General features: G+C 39.0%; 1 protein-coding gene across 1 annotated transcript in view; it reads left to right on the top strand.

Moving 5' to 3' along the window:
• The first annotated feature begins 3,402 nt into the window (after positions 1–3,402).
• The window catches only part of macrod2 (mono-ADP ribosylhydrolase 2), a 583,152-nt gene continuing 568,969 nt past the window's right edge, over positions 3,403–17,585 (top strand). Inside the window, exons 1-3 of the mRNA XM_072436382.1 lie at positions 3,403–3,620; positions 7,601–7,702; positions 8,546–8,662. Of these exons, the coding sequence (XP_072292483.1) occupies positions 3,584–3,620; positions 7,601–7,702; positions 8,546–8,662 (256 nt within the window). The 5' untranslated portion in view covers positions 3,403–3,583. The remainder of the gene's footprint in view (positions 3,621–7,600; positions 7,703–8,545; positions 8,663–17,585) is intronic.

A 17,585-nucleotide genomic window follows, 5' to 3' on the forward strand; every position in this document is an offset into this window, starting at 1 on the left:
AAAAAAAAAAATCAAATTCCACATTCTTATATAGTGTATAATAATACAAAGTACTGGCTGTCAGGTTCACGTCATTGTGTAGAGTTATTGTGTTTATCCTGGAATGACTACATTTCTGATGTTGGATGTGCGAGCTGACATGTTCTAGTGTGTTGAAGCGATTTAAGTTCTTTAGAATAATAAACTGTATAGCCTATAGGGTATAGTGTTGAAAATCAATGTAGCATACAGGGCTAAAATACTCTATATACCTCTGTTGTGTTACAACTGGCATGGACAAGCTATTATATATAAAAGACTTTTAGTGAATGCCTCTCTTACAGTTTTCTGCTCTGTTTAATCAAAACAGCAAGTTCACATCTGTCCAACAGATGTGCCAAATATAGAAGACAACAATGATATGGGTAGAGGAGGGTTGATTTAAAAGGTTACCACCAGCAGCCCACAGAAACCACCAGGTCACTCTCTGTTTCTATATTCAGGGTGGGCAGAGTGGGATCAAAGACCTGTAGTACTGAGTATTGGAAACTCACTGATGAAGTGTACATGAATAGCTCAGAGTATACAGTACATGCAATGAGACAAAACAACTTTGCTATCCGTTGAATTATCTGTTACATATTGCACTAAGAAATGTTTCCTTTAATCCTTGTAATATTTATTGACAAGCGCTCAACAATACATGAACACAGAAGGATACAATAGTGCCATCTGATCGCCTCAAGGATGTGCAGCAGAGGCCTCCACGTTTGTCTTGATTTCCCCTTTCAGTAACATTTCATTTGTCTGTGAAGCCACCAATTTGATCTAAATAATGTGTGGCAATATTGAATGTAAAATAAGTCACAGGGGATTAAAATAAGTATAAAATACTTTTATAGACACTTCTGGACGAATGCAGGATTACACGACTTGTTTCTATAAAATACTGTAGTATTTTATCTGCCGCAGGCTTTTAGATCATTTTGTGCATTTCGCCGCAGACAAGTGCGAGTTGTTATTATGTTGCTATGATTTTGAAGTGGAATACAAAAACATACAAATTAAGACAACAACATTTCTGACTCATGACTTGTAGGTGCAGCCCGTTGGGTTCAGACTTTGGCTTGAACTTGGTGCTGTAACCATGACTATAGCCTACACAGCACACAAATAGATCCTCCTCTGTATTCGCCCGAGGAACTATCACAAAAAAAGTAGCCAAGATTGAACTGTGTTTATCATAGATCAAAATGATGCACTATAAATGACAAAGCTCTCCCAATAAAATGCATGAACGTTTACAAGTTCCATAAATCACTGATCAGATCCAAAGATAACTCACTAATTTGGGGTTGTAGGAGAGTCCTCCCCGGCAAGTCTGATGTTCTGTTATATCTGTTATTGTATTGTTTATTTTTTCAAATATGTTTTGGACTGAGTCAGATCAATATGTTCTCCTAAGGCCAATAATTTGCTTAAAGGCAACAGTTTTGCTCAGTTTTGCGCCAGAGGCTCAATCCCAGGGCTGAATTTATGTATAAATGTTTTCATCAGCTGAGATTACGTTTTAACATGTGAAGTAGCTATAGCCTCAACGCAATAAGCTCTGGGTTCAACACTTGGGCTGTGTGGAGACATTCTGTGCAGAGTTTGTATGTTTCTCACCATGTCTAGGTGGGAACAAAAAAGTACACCTTAAATGTCAAATAGCATGGAAATTATATTTTATTCCCCTGGGGATAATCAAATAAAAAACTTGTAAACATGCATGGTAAAAAATGAATTCCATTGCCTTTCAGTTTGTTATATGATATTTTTTAAAATATCATGATATTTGTTAAAATATTATATAACAAAGTATTCAAAGCATACTCAAATTATTAAATTAAGTATGCAATTTGTTCTGCACTCAGTATATGCAAAAATGTATTGCAAGACTGACATCTAGTGGTATCTTTATAAATGTGCAGCAAAGTTAAACTCATAAAATTCAGTTAATTTCCCTTAACACGAGTTAATATTTCAAAAAGGTCAGATTTAGTATTATGCAACTGTTTGAATACATTTTACAACGATGAAGACTTAAGATTTTTTAAGCAGGTTGGTCAGAAAACAAACTTTCATCCTATTAAAACCCCAAAATAAACCTATTCCTATTGTCACGACGTGAGGAAAAACAAAGCAATGCATCACTAAAATATGGGGGTATTGCACAAGCTATACTTTGAGTTTGTTACTTCCTATGTGATTTGCAAACTCGGCAAATGTTCAAATTATTAAGCAATTGGATGAATTTCAAAAGAACAAAAGAAGAAGGCTTGAAGTCCAGTTTGGAAGAACAACACGGCCCCTTGAGGGTTAGTATCAGAGGTTTTTGGAGCAGATGGGTCTGGACCGGAGCAGTGCAACACAACAGATGACAGACGGTGGTCTCTGGAACCAGTCTGGCCCATATGACAGCCTGACTTAGCACTGATCTCCTCTATCCTACAAAATACAGCATAGGCCCCAGAACAATAGCAAGTTGTTATTTATTCCATGTGCTACCCATGTTCTATTGTAAGCTTCTATCAAATGGACATGATAAGCCAAGTTGTTTAACACTATTAAGTCTTGGTAAAATAAAGATAATATAATACCAATCTATCATGGTAAAACAAACAAACAAACAAACAAACAAACACAACATTACTGTATTTACTTCTGCTTTCTCCAGTACACTACACATATTTTATTAGCATCAGTGAAAGAACATTTTGCATATATTTAAATACCCTGGCCTATTCAGGCAAAATAATTGCAAAATGTGTTATTACCTTAGTGATTTCCTGTTATTATTCTGGCTACAAGCTCTGGGTTGCTAATGTGCTAGAAACATCAAAAGTGTTGTACGTAGAAATTAATAGAGTAAATCCAATGTGTAAAATTAAGCAAATGATGAGAAATTGGGACCGTTGCCATGGCGAATAACAATCTAAAACAAAATATTTAATGTTATGAATTGGAAAAAGTCCTAAAAATTGTGCATATATCAGGAGACTGAACTCTAACTCTAATGATAATAATCATCATAATTATAATAATAAAAACTATACTAATTTCACTTCTTCTACTACTACTACTACTAATAATAATAATAACAATAATTTATTTGTGATATTAAGATTATGATTATTATTTATCTTCATTATTATTATCATTATTCCATGATCCTATCAGAAGTCAAAACTGCGGATATCTTCACGTCAGATCAGGCTCATTTTGGCATTTCCCCGGCGCGCAGGAGGACGACCCACTGCGTACAACTCGCCCCCTCTGACCTGTCACTATGACTGACGGAGAAGTCTAGCCAATCGCGCAGGCACTTCCTTGTTCTCCGCAGCCAATCACGCGTCCGGAATCCGTACACATAATTTACGGCGCAATCACGGTAGGTTGCGCGCACCGAGGTCCACAGATATTTGACAGTTTCACAGGTGAGACAACCGTCCAGAGGCTGTTTCACTTTGCTTTTCACTTTCCCTCCGGATCACTATTTACTGTGAGCCTGGGGTTGCCACACTCAAAAAACAACCATTCAAAGTCTAATCACTCCGGAAGCATGAGCAAAAAGAAAAAGGACTGGAAGAATGAGAAAGGTAAGGCTTTCTTTTGGGTAGAATCAAGCCATCATTATCACCACCACCATCTCTCTGTGGCAGACAGCATGATTCTCCACCATAGCAGGAGATTGACAGCGCTTCCGCCTTTTATCACTGACGATATATAACTTCTTGTACAACCTTCACGGCAGCTGTGCAGATGTTAATACGGGGATGCTGTTGTTGCGCCCGTGTTGTGTTGTGCAGGCTATGTTTGCTTCTCATTCTGCCTCCTTTTCGCGATTTGATATTTTTTTTTTTGAACAGCTCCCATTTAAAACGCCTCTGCTCCATCCCTGATCCCTAATTATTCAAGCAGGCTTCAGGGTTAGATAACCAAACTAATCCTTCCACCTGTGTGATGGGACAACAGTAGCTCTTTTGATTTAGCTTACCAGGTAAACAACAACACAGCCTTGCAACTCCACATTGCTTGTTGCATTTGCTTTAGCTTGTGTTAAACGCGTGCAATACAATGTCTGTCCTTTATATGATCTTAAATTCAAATGGCAGGTGCAATTGTGCAGGGTAACTTGGAGCTACCACGTGCTTTGGGAGCCTACCGTGCACGATGAGGTTCCAGTAGGTCGTTAAACTTGATCAAATGTAGCATTAGCCAATTTAAACAGAACATTTATTATTCTTATTGTTATTATCCTCTTAATATCTTTTGCTTTGACACATAGGCGCCCAGTTGACCTGATGTTGCCACCCACTGAGCATGCGCACTACAACTATATTATTACTATGAATAAATGATGGAAAAGTAGGCCTGTTCATCTGGACCCGTATAGAGACTTTTGGGGAAGAAAAAAAACAATATTTGATTTGTGATGCAGTCAAAGTAGGATTCTGCCCAGAGTTCACTTAGCAAGCGACTCCAGGAGCCTTAACGTTTAAGAGAAGACTGATATATCAAACAATCTAATCAAAGAATCCCATGAATGTCAAGACATGTTTGTAGATGTCTAACCACAGGTGCAACGAGATTTTTCTAAAGACAGGATATTTCTTCTGTATCTACCTCTGTATCTACCCGCGTTGCACCAATGAAATTTCCCCATGTGGGACAATAAAGGAATATCTTATCTTATCTTATCTTATTTGCATTGGACATTCTAAGTCGATGGTTACCAAACTTTTGACACTAAGTACCACCTAAGAAATAAACCTGTCACGATACACCAGAAAACTGTTGACATAAACAGTCATATTGAAACGGCTTTTTACCATCTCAGTTAAATGTACAGTATCATTCAAAGACATGAGCTACAACATATAAATCGCACTTGTTACTTATTCAACCATCTACACCAAATTACAAAATCTCCTCTCAGTCGTAAAGTACATGTTCACAAGATAAATATTTAGTCCCAAAATATATTGTTTCAGGTATGTTCTATTGAGTAATGAGTCGATATAGTCATTATTTTGAGTCTTCCACCATAGAGTACAGTACCACCATAAAATACAGGTCTGAAAATGGACTATTCCAGGTCTAAAATAGGACTACACAGTTGCTTTTCTAGTTCTAAACAACACTAACCAAGAGGAGGACTAAAATGGGGATGAAATTCAACAAATAGTACTGCAGAAGAAGCCGCGTACTAACTGAAAGAGCATGTATAACACAGTTTGAGAACCACTGATCTAAATAATTGCAGCCTTTGAGATTTGATGGCAGCTCAAATTACAATTTTGATTTCATTGCGATAGCTAGTGCCGCTCTAGTGCCCACTTATAGGTTTTCAGTTTGATCCCTGCTACAAGCATTGTAATCATGGTGCCCTTGGGCAAGGCACTTCATGCTATGTCAGAGTGAGGAGTAGTTTGAGGAGCAGCTGCACAGAATGATGTAATGTATAGTATATATAATATACAATACTTAAATTAGGCAGATGAATACGAATGGGCTAAGGATTATCACTGCTATGATAAATGTAGTAATTAATTATAGCCCCATTTCTAGGCTGAGCAGGTAGCAGCGTGATCTAAACATCAAAGTAAATCTTATTTCATATTCCGAGAATGTAGCCTTCAAGCAGTCAAGCTCAAATTTCATTAAGAGAAGATCAAGGCAAGTCCAAATGTAGATATACCAAAGGACTTAACATTGTATTGCACAGACTTATTTTTTGTAGTGGTCGGCCTTTAGCAAGACCTGGGAGTTGCAATGAATAGTTATTTGTAAAAACAATAAAGAATGTTGAGTTACTGAAAGAAATATCAATATTAATATTAAAGCCACGCTAGCGGCGATGATGGCTTTCGCCACCCCTCGCGACTGTGTTTTGATTGCGATCGCCCCGACACTGCATTCTCTTAGACTTTATTCTTTAGACTTTATTCTTTAGACTTTATTCTTTAGGCTAGGTCTAAAGAATAAGACACTGTACCCCCTCCTCCCTGTACCTCCGTCACCTAGCAACAGAGACCCGCCGCTGATGCTGATGATGCTAATGCTAAGACTGCGGCACGAGAGGAAATGTCCCATCAAAATAAAAGAGGAAGAGGAAGTGAAGGCATTAATTGCGCCCCTGCTGGCCAATTGTGAAAAATACACAATATCTGTAATGTACTTTTTTCATGGCGTTTCGAGGAGTATATAATCCATGAGTTTAAAACAAATCAGACAATGTTGAGTTTTTCACACAATGGGTAGGGGGCGCTATAGAGTAAATGTGTTACATGGTATTAATTATTTCCAATCAGACCATTAAAAACGCATTAGTGAGTGAAATATGAGCTCCGTAGATCAATTCCATAAGGTGTGACTTGTCCTTGAGAAAATAGGAAATTAAGCCTTTTTTGAGGGCGTGTATTTATTACATTTCAATGTCTCTAATCTCTAATGTCTCTAAGTGCTATTTTTGAGCTCGATCGGAGGAAAAACCTAGGACAAGTACGATTTTGAAAAAAAAAAGTCAAACGCATGGATGTATTATATTAACGTGGCGTTGCCACTTTGATTCAACATGGCTGACTTCCTGTTTATCATAGAGCGATGCTGCCAGGTGTGTTTTACTCGTCAAAGGTAGCTCCATCACTGTCTCAAATGTGCCTAGGCACAGCCTAAGATTAAGCGTTTCATGTTTTTTTCTTTTTTGCTCTAGGTGGCGCTGTTGCAACGGGGGTTCTCGCAAGTTCCATTTTATTCAATAGGCGAGAATAATGACTCCTCGCACATTACAAATAAAGCTGCAATATTAGACTAGTGTTTCTTGAAACGGTGGCATAGATGACATTGTTGAGTTCAATGTTTGTTCAATGTTTTTCATCAGTGCATGCCCTATTTGATTCTATAGATCTTGTTTTTATTATTGTCACTGTTCTAAGTTGCACCGAATCACCAAAGCAAGTTCCTGTTTGTGAATTTTCTTCTTTGACAATGGAAATAAACCTTTTCTGATTTCTGAATTTAAGGTCATTAATAGTATTATTATTTTGATATCCTGCATAGCAGTCTAATATCTATCTTTAGTTCCTATTTTACTCTTGCACTATTTGAGTAAGTTTATTAACACATGTTTTCTTGCTCCAGAATGCGCTGCTGATGTTTTATTCCCTGTAATTCATTCATGTAGAATAAAAGCAGCCATGGGAAGTCAGAGTGCCTTTTACCCCATCGGACGTCATCAGACTAAAGTCCTTTTTTTGTATTTTATATCATACTATATATTTCATCTTACTTTCAACTTTGACTCATGCCGCCGTGAACCCAAATGTTTGGCGTTTCAATCCAAGCCCAGTGCTCGCTGTTGTTGTGTTGTGACTGTTCTGTGAGAGTGAGTGGTGATGGTGTGAGGTGGAAGGTTCTAAGGTCTACTCCAGGGCAGCTGTGACTATAGAAGGAGCTCACCATGACCAATGATGGGGAGAGAAGGAATAATACATACAATTGAAGGGCATGTTTGAGTATCTGCAAACGCACTATATTATGATGATAATTATGATGATGATCTCTTTGTCTTCCACAGAGAGACTGCTCCGTCTAGATCGAGAAGAAAGACGCAAGGAGTACCGTCGCCAGGACTACGTCTCCCTGGACAAGATCACAACCTGGAGGGTGGAAAACAGCAGTATGACCAGCAGCTTTTTGTTACTGCAGCATTAAACATATTTGGAATACATGATCTTGAAAAAAGGAGAAGCTTGATCAGAAAATTAAATGAATAGGGAAACATGATGGGTTTATGATGGATTTCCCTATCAGGGGTACAGAGACCCCGAGAGTATGTGAGCACTTACCAGGGCTTAATCCTTAATCGTGTTTCTGTAGGATAATGTTGGCATCTATCATTTAAACAAGAACATACAATATTGTTGGCCATATACTGGTAAAATAGTTTATAATTACTAAAGAGACACAGATGCACAACATAAGGGGCACTCAAGATTGTGAGACAGCTCTTAAGTGATAGTCTTGACTAAGGAAAGATTGGGAAACATTGGTATGTACATGTATTCAATATATACAGTACTTTTTGCAAGTATTTGAAGATGAAACTCTCTTAGCAAACTTTATTGATCCACAAGGAAAATTACTTTGACGCAGTAGCCCATACATTACAATATAATTATAAAAAAACACAAATGGTGATAAATGAAAACATTATAATTTATAAATAAACTAGATGAATTGACACAAATGCACATATCTTATTTACTGAAATATACAGTATTTTTCTAAGACGTACAGTGTAAATATAAAAATGGTGACTTATACTTGATATAAATTTACCTAATACATTATGGTCATAAATACTGTTCATAATCAGAGTTGTACTTCTAAATCTTCAACAGCAGCGGCAGCGAATAGAGTAACATATATTTAGGTTGCTTACTTTATGTAGGAATAATTGAGACTTAGTACGTTTTTGTGGTTTGAGTAATCACTGTACTCCTGTGGTTATTCATTTCAGTCAATGACAACGAGGATGAGGACACCCAGGTGACAAGCGGAGGAGGGCTGTCTGATAAAGTTTGCCTCTACAAAGGAGACATCACGCTGCTGGAGGTGGATGCCATAGTCAACGCTGGTAAGAGCAATGCCATAAAGTAGTCATTGGTTGCCCTCTAGTGGTGATACTCAGAACGTAGGTCTGTACTCAGACACTAGATAACCAAATGATAGTATTTTTTACTTATTTCTATTTCAAGCATGTTGCAGTTTACTTTTCTAATGTGTCGTTTTGATATTGATAATGCTGCGCCGTGGCATGACGGAGGATGTTCTTGTCAAATGCTCTGGACTCTGGAGTTATGTAAATTTTGCAATCGGCTCACCGCCCACGCACACTTGGAAATGCTGAACGAAGGCTCTACCTGTTGCTTTCGCTGCTTATTTGGAGAGTTGGTCTGATTTTCAGCTCTGAAGCGCATCTGTCACAAACGAAAAGGAGACACAAGCTACAAATATGGACATGGATTTGTTATAATTCATAATCAACTCATGCAATGTCAAAAGAATACAGTGTTTGTTTGTGCTGTACTTCAGGGTTTGGATTTGAGCTGTGAATTAGCCTACACAATATTATATACAAAGGTCGGCTCCCATGTTGTCAAAGCTGGCTATGAATGTCTTTGTCTTTAATCAACTCAGCGCTTGGAACGCAAACAGTGCCATGCTTTTGTTTTCATTTGCTGATGTCCTCTGAGAGCTGGTGTGTATGTGCAGTGTGGTCCATCATAGAATAACCTCTGCAGTTCAGATACAGTTTGTGTTTTGTGTGCGGTGCAGGCAACGGTACATGTAAAGTTTAGCATGTACCGTTGCCTGCACCGCACACAAAACACAATCTGCTAAAGGTACACGCACTGCTCCGTGTACCTTTAGTCTTTTCTAAAGGTAATACAAATGGGTTTAATAGTGATGTGTCTTTAGCATATGTGGTATAAACTAATAGTACAATGACCAATAAATGAAATCTTAATACTTCATAACGATAACACAGTAATGCACAGTGGTAGTAGGCTGGTTATCAGAAGGTAGGTATCGCTCTAGGTGAGAGTAGGCAGAGACTGATGATTTAAGTTTGGTTGGTACCATGTATTGAAATGGTAAAAGACAGAACAGCAAACGACATTTAAGTGCAACAAATAAAATACACAGTGCGAATGTCATTTTAGAATAATCAAAACAGCAATACAAATCCCAGCAACGTGATTGGCTGCATTGCAAATAGTCCAACAACCAAAATAATACAGGCTACCCGCAGTTCAATGATGCCCCACATCTTGGTAATGAATAAGGTTGGTCCAGAGAGGGCTGAATGCAAAAGTTCATGGTCCAGGACGAGTGTGTTTGAGTGAGAATCTTGGCTGCAGGACCCCCAGGCAGATGAGGTGGTGATTCTTCAACTTCAACTTGGCCTGCTCTTTAACTCACCATGTTTGTCTTACTAAAGACACCTGTTCACTATATAGTGCTTATGTTGCTTTTATCACCACAGAAAGTTAGAAGAACCTTATTTGACTGAAGTCATACTTCTGTAGTTATTGCAAACATTTGACATCTTTTGTTAACACTGTCCAAACAAAAGATTGTCCTACAAAACAAATCATGTGTGTTGTGGCAACTATTTAAATTGTTTTAAAGCTGTGCCCCTCCAACCTTGGATAGCCCATATTACCTGATGGCCCAATTTACCCGACTTCACCCTATTTGTCCGGTGTAAAAGAGATCGCAGGGTCGACAGCTTGGTATCTTGGTAGTGACAACAGCATTTAAAAGGTCCAGGGTGCTTTATGCTGTCCATTAAAGTTTAATTATTAGGCTCATTGAGTTTTTAATTCGGCCTTAATTCTGTTTGGCTGCACGGGACGGTTAAAGCCACCTGGGTGGAGAACCAGAGGACCTCCAAAGACATGATTTAAGAGACTGCACTTTGCTACGGCTGGGCCAAATTACAACAAGGTGCCTTGGGTCTTAGAGGGCAGCAAGCGACCCACACAATAGAATGAGCTATTTATAAAATCCTTTTAAGACCTCACTAAAGCTTCCTGTAACTTTCTCTCTGCTGTTATTTAAACCTGGAGTGAAAAGTAACCGCAGGAGATGATCTCACACTGTTTCTTTCTTTGTCATTAACCAGAAGAAACATGTTCTGCGCATATTGATTTGTTCCATATTAAAGAAACTATATCGTTCACTAAATATTTACTTGCAGCGAGATACTTCTGACTCGTTGGCTTCTGTCATAGATAACCTTCTGTAAGGATTTGGAATTGTGATGATTTTATAAATTTAACTTATTAAAAAAAGAAAATAAAAGTAGGCCACTCAAGGACATTCGCAGAGTTGTCCTGTAGCCACTTTTGTTTTCTTGGCTGTGTGCTTAGGGTCGTTGTCGTGTTGAAGATGAACCTTCGCTCCAGTCTGAAGTCCAGAGCGCTCTGGTGCAGCTTTTCTTCATGGATGTCTCTGTACAGTGCTGCATTCATCTTTTCAATGATTCTGACTAGGCTCCCTGTTCCTGCAGCTGAAAACATCCCCACAGCATAGTAGAAAAAGCTTCAGTTGTAGTCATCTGGACTCAGTTTGAAAAAAAATAGACGTTTCGACTCTCATCCAAGAGTCTGAAACAGTTTCTGTTGAAACAAACAACTCTTTCTACTTCAGGAAGGTTCCTCCCAATGGGCGGGTCTTACCACAGAACAGTATTAATATCGGAGTTCTCGATCTAAATTCTTTTATTGACAATGACTCTTGGATGAGAGTCGAAACGTCTATTTTTTCAAACTGAGTCCAGATGACTACAACTGAAGCTTTTTCTACTATGGAACACGCCTGGACGAATGAGGGATTACACCGACATCCCCACAGCATGATGCTGCCACCACCATGCTTCACTGTAGAGATGGTACTGTCCAGCTGATGAGCGGTGTCTGCTTTCCTCCTGACATTAACGCTTGCTATTTAAGCGCAAGAGTTCAATCTTTGTTTCATCAGATTAGAGATTTTTGTTTCTCATGGTCTAAGAGTCCCTTAGGTGCCTTTTTGTAAACGGGGGCTGTCATATGCCTTTTACTGAGGAGTGGCTTCTGTCTGGCCTCTCTACCACACAGGCCTGATTGGTGGAGTGCTGCAGAGATGGTTGTGGAGAGAGGAGAACTTTCCAGAAGAAAAGAGATATGCTGGCCCTTCTCTTCTGATTGTACAGTTTGGCTGGACGGCCCATACTGAAAATTGCAGTGAACCAACCAAACATATTGGGGTTGGGTGGTTCTGCAAAGACGAATGGGAGAAACTGCAAAAAATTCAAACAACCTTTTTTAACCTTGTCATTATGAGGTATTGTTTTTAGAATTTTGAGGCAATAAATTCATTTGAAGGCTGTAAAGTAACAATGTGTACAAATTGATGCTCTGTATTCACAGAGCTTGACTCCTTACATATAACCTGCTGTAAACCTTTCCCATCTTCTCATATTAGATAATTCTTACACATTTAAATTTCCTGTGCACAGGGATAAGGGTTACGGTGCAATAAAGAATGAATGGCTGGAGATGAGTGAAGAAACCTATTGGTATTCTGTTGTATGAATCCAGCACATCACTGGTTTAATGAGAGCTGACCCTCTGAGAGCAGAAGACCATGAACCAAACAGACTTATTGTGCATGTTGATGTGCTGTCAGAGTAAGCAAGGAGCATCCAATTTTGTATTCTGCAAAGCATGTTTTACTGTTATGGCCATTCATGCATCTTGTTGGCTCGAGCGCTGTTGCTAGTCTTCAGGAGAAATATATTGCCTTTTATTGTGAAAGCTCATTCATACCAAGGCATCTGTTTTTAACATTCCTACATCTATTTCAAGTATGACCGTTGTATATCTTAGTTTATTTGTGTTTTATAGCTCATGCTGATGGAGAACTGGCTGCCTAAATGTCAGGGCGTAAAGGCATTCGTGAATTTGGCTAAAATTTTATTTCCTTGGAAGTCATAAAAATGCCTCTGATATTTGCCTTTTATTGAGAAATTGAGGTTGTTTTGAAGCAGAGTAAAATAACGCTGCTTATAAATATGTGTGATGAACAGAGAATGTCATATTGTCATAAGCATAAAGCGGTAAATGGTAAATATAATGTACCTGCATAAATATAAAGAATAAATAAATACAAGTTTTTCATCCTGTAATGGTTTCGTATAAAAATAAGACATTTGGGTACATGTGCATGTATAAAAATTAATTTATAAAATGAAATGAAAACTTGCAGATTTGATTGTGTGGTTTCCATGTGAAAGCCTATCTGTTGAGGGGGGAGAAAGTATGTAAGATCTTGCAACGACTTCAAAATGATTGCTTCTGTCCATCTGTTTGTATTATACTTTCGCATGCCATAAAACTTTGCATCAATGTGAGGCACTTGTCAATTTTACAATAGCTCCTGCCTTCTGTGTTTCCCCTAAAAACCCATGACATTTGGTGGAGGCGAGTGTTGGGAGCTTGTCTGGTAGCTCTTCATTAGATTTTCTGTCAGGTTCAGAGTGTGCTGCACAAAACACTGAGCCCCGGGAGAGGGACTGTGGGTCTGTCTGTCTCTGCAGCTCACACAAAACATCTCTGAGACACTCACTGCTTTACCACATGCAGTAATGTATAAAGGGGCACTGCTCTAATGTGTGCTCTATCCAGCTCTGTGACCCCCACGTCAGGAACACATGCTCTGTTGGAGATATATTGTGGCAAGTTTGATTTGTCCTTATTAGGAATGGAGCGAGATGTCAAGATATGTGTGAATGATCCTGTGAGATGTGGTTGTTGAGCACTGGTGAGTTACGAGTTTTGAGAAGCTGCAGTTAAAACTAGACAACAAAATATAAAACAAATACACATTGTAAGGCCGACACAAACATTAATTTTGGAAATTGTGTATTATTCATTTTTGTATGTTCCTAGTCAGAATTATGTTAGCGGACAATGTCAATAAACTCCTTTTTGATTATTTCTGATTAATTTATCAAAAATTATAGTGATGAGTCAAAATCTCGTCCTGTCTCATTCTAAACTTGGCTTTGTAAACTTAATTTGGTCTGCTCAGATTGAATGTGGTGTTATTGTTGAATGGGGAACTATTGGAAGCCACATCTGTCAGTGAGCCCCAGGGCAGCTGTGGCTACAGCTGTATTATGACTGTGAGTGGGTGAAATTTCCCTTGTAAAGCAACTTTGTTTATGCTTGGGACCAGCACAAATCTGCTTTTTGTTAATGGGATGTTGCTTGTGGTGGTTAATTAACTCTCTGAATACGGGGAAGTCCTGGTTCATTCTGGTTCATGGTAATTTGTTCTGTTGTAATTCTTAAGAACTAGTTCAGACCTGGAATTAACATTAATTTAGTCCTGATTTTGTTTAGTTTGAACCCCAGAATAGTGAGTGTGTAAGTGTGTGGATTCATGCTCATGGTTTAATATTTAGATTGATTGCTGCGGTTTATTAATTTACAACCTCCTCCCCTAAATGGATTAAATTACGCGTAAACCATTTTGCCTCCAATACACAGAATATGTTCATCTGCTGTGTATACTCTGCAGTAAATTTGTCATTTGTCATTTCTCTCTCTGACTGTTGCTTGGATACCCAGATGTCGTCTCTCAGTACATCATAAGCCTCGCTGGGAGTCTGGTAACTTCTTGGGCAAACTTGGGATTGTTGCCCTGTCACACTGTGGATGGAAATCAATGCCCAGGGCTGCGTGTGGTGCTGCTCTGCTGAACAGTGAAATGACTCTGGTGGTGAGTGGCCTGTATTGGGTCTTGCACTAAAAGGTCCAGTTAATCGTGTCAGCAGCGTTTGGCGCGCTGCTCAGGGAGGAACACGCTTTCTTCCCCTGCACTGCCAGCCTGTAAATGTAACCTGACAAACCAGCTGCCACCTTTGACTTTGCCTCTTTTTTACTCTTGTTAGGTTTGTAAACTATGTTAGAGCTCGTCTTTTTCTGGTTGCACATTCTGTATTCTGTGTAAGCAAATGGCTGCATTTGCTTGAATAAGTGATTGTTCATCTTTACCGTAGATTTCCCCCCGACATTTATGATCAGGCATTACGACCTCATGCCTTGATTCTTGCATAATGTAGAGTTCAACCCATCAATCTCCAGGTCCGTAAACTAACTACTATTTACGTTTTCACCAATAACTCGTCATAAACCTTCTCACATGACCTACAAGTGATTCAAAATGTGCACACAAATTAACGATTCAAAGCGAAATATTCTATCTTTTGAATAGTCAAAAGTTCTCAACAAAATTCTCATTTTGGTTTTGTTTTCTTAGGCAGGCTTTTATCACTTTTAACTGTGATTTGTGTGGATCTGGTAAAAGTTTGAGCATAAAATGTCACATCAGCCATTGCATAAGGAGTAAGTGCCCAGCTTCTCACAGTTGCTGACCACAGAAATAAAATAATTACATCATAAAAACACTGCCGGAATTGACATTTTTAGTATGTGTCTAATTATAGTTCCGAGCCTGATGCAAATGAGATGTTTCGAGCCCCTTCCAAAAGTCTGGTAGCCCCGTCCCAAACATGTTTAGACTGTTAAGCTGCTGGGGCTGCCTCTTCATTCAGAGCATGTCGTCGTATGTCTCTGAAGGGAACATAAGTCACTGCTGTTAAGCCTCTGTTTGCATCCCTGATTGTCTTCCCCTCTTCTCTCACCTCCATTCAACCTCTACATTTCTACATCCAACACTCAGCCAATCATTTCAGCTCTAAAGTGCAAAAGAGGAAAACTGATCTTTCAACGTCTCAATTCACTACCTGTCAAGTCTTTAACAGCTAAAGTGAATTTTCAGAAAGATATAAACTCTGCTTTGGTTTTCTGAAAAGCAATTACTGATTAACTCAAACAAGTGCCTATACCCTTGAATCTTAACAGCAGAATTCATTTGTTGATAGACCTGGTGCGTTCAGTTTGGTCTGTAGGGGGCACTGTGGCGCCACGGTCATTTCACTGTCTGTTATGGAAAGTTTGTGGGGGTATGACGAGCAGGTTGTGCATTTAATTTGGTTAAAAAGTGTATAATTTTTAACCGTTCCTGTTTGATCTTTCCGTAAAAGCAGTTCCAGGTGAGAGCAGGAAATCCAATGCACGCTTTTAACGTCGTCACGCGCTCTTAATGTATAAGTCGTTGGCATTTTTTGAATGTTAAGCGACATATTAACTCAAAATGGTATCTACTTAACCGTGCAAGCCTGATGCGTCGGTGTGAATGCGTGTGTGGAGATGGTTTCATTCTGAGCCTGCTCTTCAGACTCGACAAAGGAGAAGAGCGTGGCCTGTTACGTGTCAAGACTGGAGGGTGAGACGGGGTGAGCGTTTCAGGCTGCCAAAGTGAAAAGAAGGTTGAGAAAAATCAACCCCTCGCCGCCGACTGTTTCTCTGCTGCATTCACGCAGCTCGGCCGTGTGCAAACGATTCACTGATTTCTTGACAACCCCCAATTTGAAATTTGAGTTCATTGTGGGATGCGTCGTCTGCTCCTCTCTCTCTCCCTCTCTTCCTCCCTCCCTCTCGTCTCATCTGATTTTCCAGCCCGCTTTAGTTTTAATCTGCCGTTTTAAATAATGTAATCTAGAGCGGCACAATTTTGGAACATAATAGCAGTGTGATTTGGTTTTTTAAAATCAAAACTTGAGTTCACAGTGCGGATTTTGAACGTGTCGAGGAACATGACTATTTGCTGCATTACTGAACAATTAACTGCAAAACTAATACAAGAATCGCATGCATACATACATGCATTCCAGCACATGTTCAGAGGTCTAAACTATTATTTCTATTGTACATTGAGACTTGTGACTGAAGGCTTCTAGATGGATAATATTTACGAATGTAGTGTATAAAGAAAGTCAAAAAGGTTTGTTCCTTTTTTAACATTTTGATTTGTGTCGCTGTCCTTGTTATAAAAGGTCTTTTGTGTGTGTTTTATAGTCTGTGTAGTCCAAAATCAAAATACAATCATTTTTGATTGTCGATTTGTCTCGATTCGTCATTATTTGTACATGTTATTATTTATAATCGTCTTCTCTCCCTGCCCTGGCTCATCTTTCTTTCCTTTGGCAATGACCAGTTTGGAATATGTATGTTTTGCACATCATTATACAAACATACTAAACACCTCCCATTTAAATCAGTCGTTTATCACACTGGTCCTCCGCTTCCTCGTGACTTCCTCGCTTCACTTTACTCCTGACCTTATTTGCTACTTTTATTGCCACAGTTTCCAGCGTACAATTTGCATTTAAGGTATGAATGCTACACTTGCCTGCATCACTCTTGGCTGTAGTGTTATAATATACACGGCTGAAAAAACCTTTGGACCAAGTGCCGACGGTCCAGCTTCAGAAAGTGTGTGCCTAGACAGAAATACTGATGAGCTTCTTGGTTATTGCCCTCTGGTGCCAAGCGTTCCCTGTAATGGCTCTCTATGTATAATAGCAAGGTAATAGTAATGGTTAAAGTAATAAGCAACATAATGTTACAAGTAAAAGAGTATAAAACACTTTGGCAGCTCCGGCTTATTCTCGGTGCAAGGTAATTTTCTCTCAGCGCCCACTTTATTTCATAATTTTATGCCCCATCTTCACAGTCTCATTTCTTCTGAGGCATTGCAGTTGTTAAAATAGATTCTAGCTCTCCAGAAAATAGTAGTGCTTTAGCAGAAATAAAATGACCCACTGCGGCATTACTGTCGACTCTACCTCGAATATCAATGTGTTTTGTAGATTGGAACATGAGTCCCATCCTCTCCAGACATTCTTTGTTTGCAAAACAATGAATGTCTTTTTTGGGAAAGCGATTGCAGCAGCTGAAAAATGATAGTCCTGATGTCGTGGAGTAGATTTAAACGAGAATCCACTTGGTCTCACCCCCGGCGCTTCCTTCATTCAATATTTATGAGCACGTACAAACTTTCCTCAAAGCACAGGAACTGGGCTCGTGTTCACAAAACATGTT

Source organism: Eucyclogobius newberryi, unplaced genomic scaffold (genome assembly GCF_026437365.1).
Source record: "Eucyclogobius newberryi isolate DKJ021-1_F unplaced genomic scaffold, fEucNew1.0.hap1 SCAF_8, whole genome shotgun sequence".
Classification (NCBI taxonomy): Eukaryota; Metazoa; Chordata; class Actinopteri; order Gobiiformes; family Gobiidae; genus Eucyclogobius; species Eucyclogobius newberryi.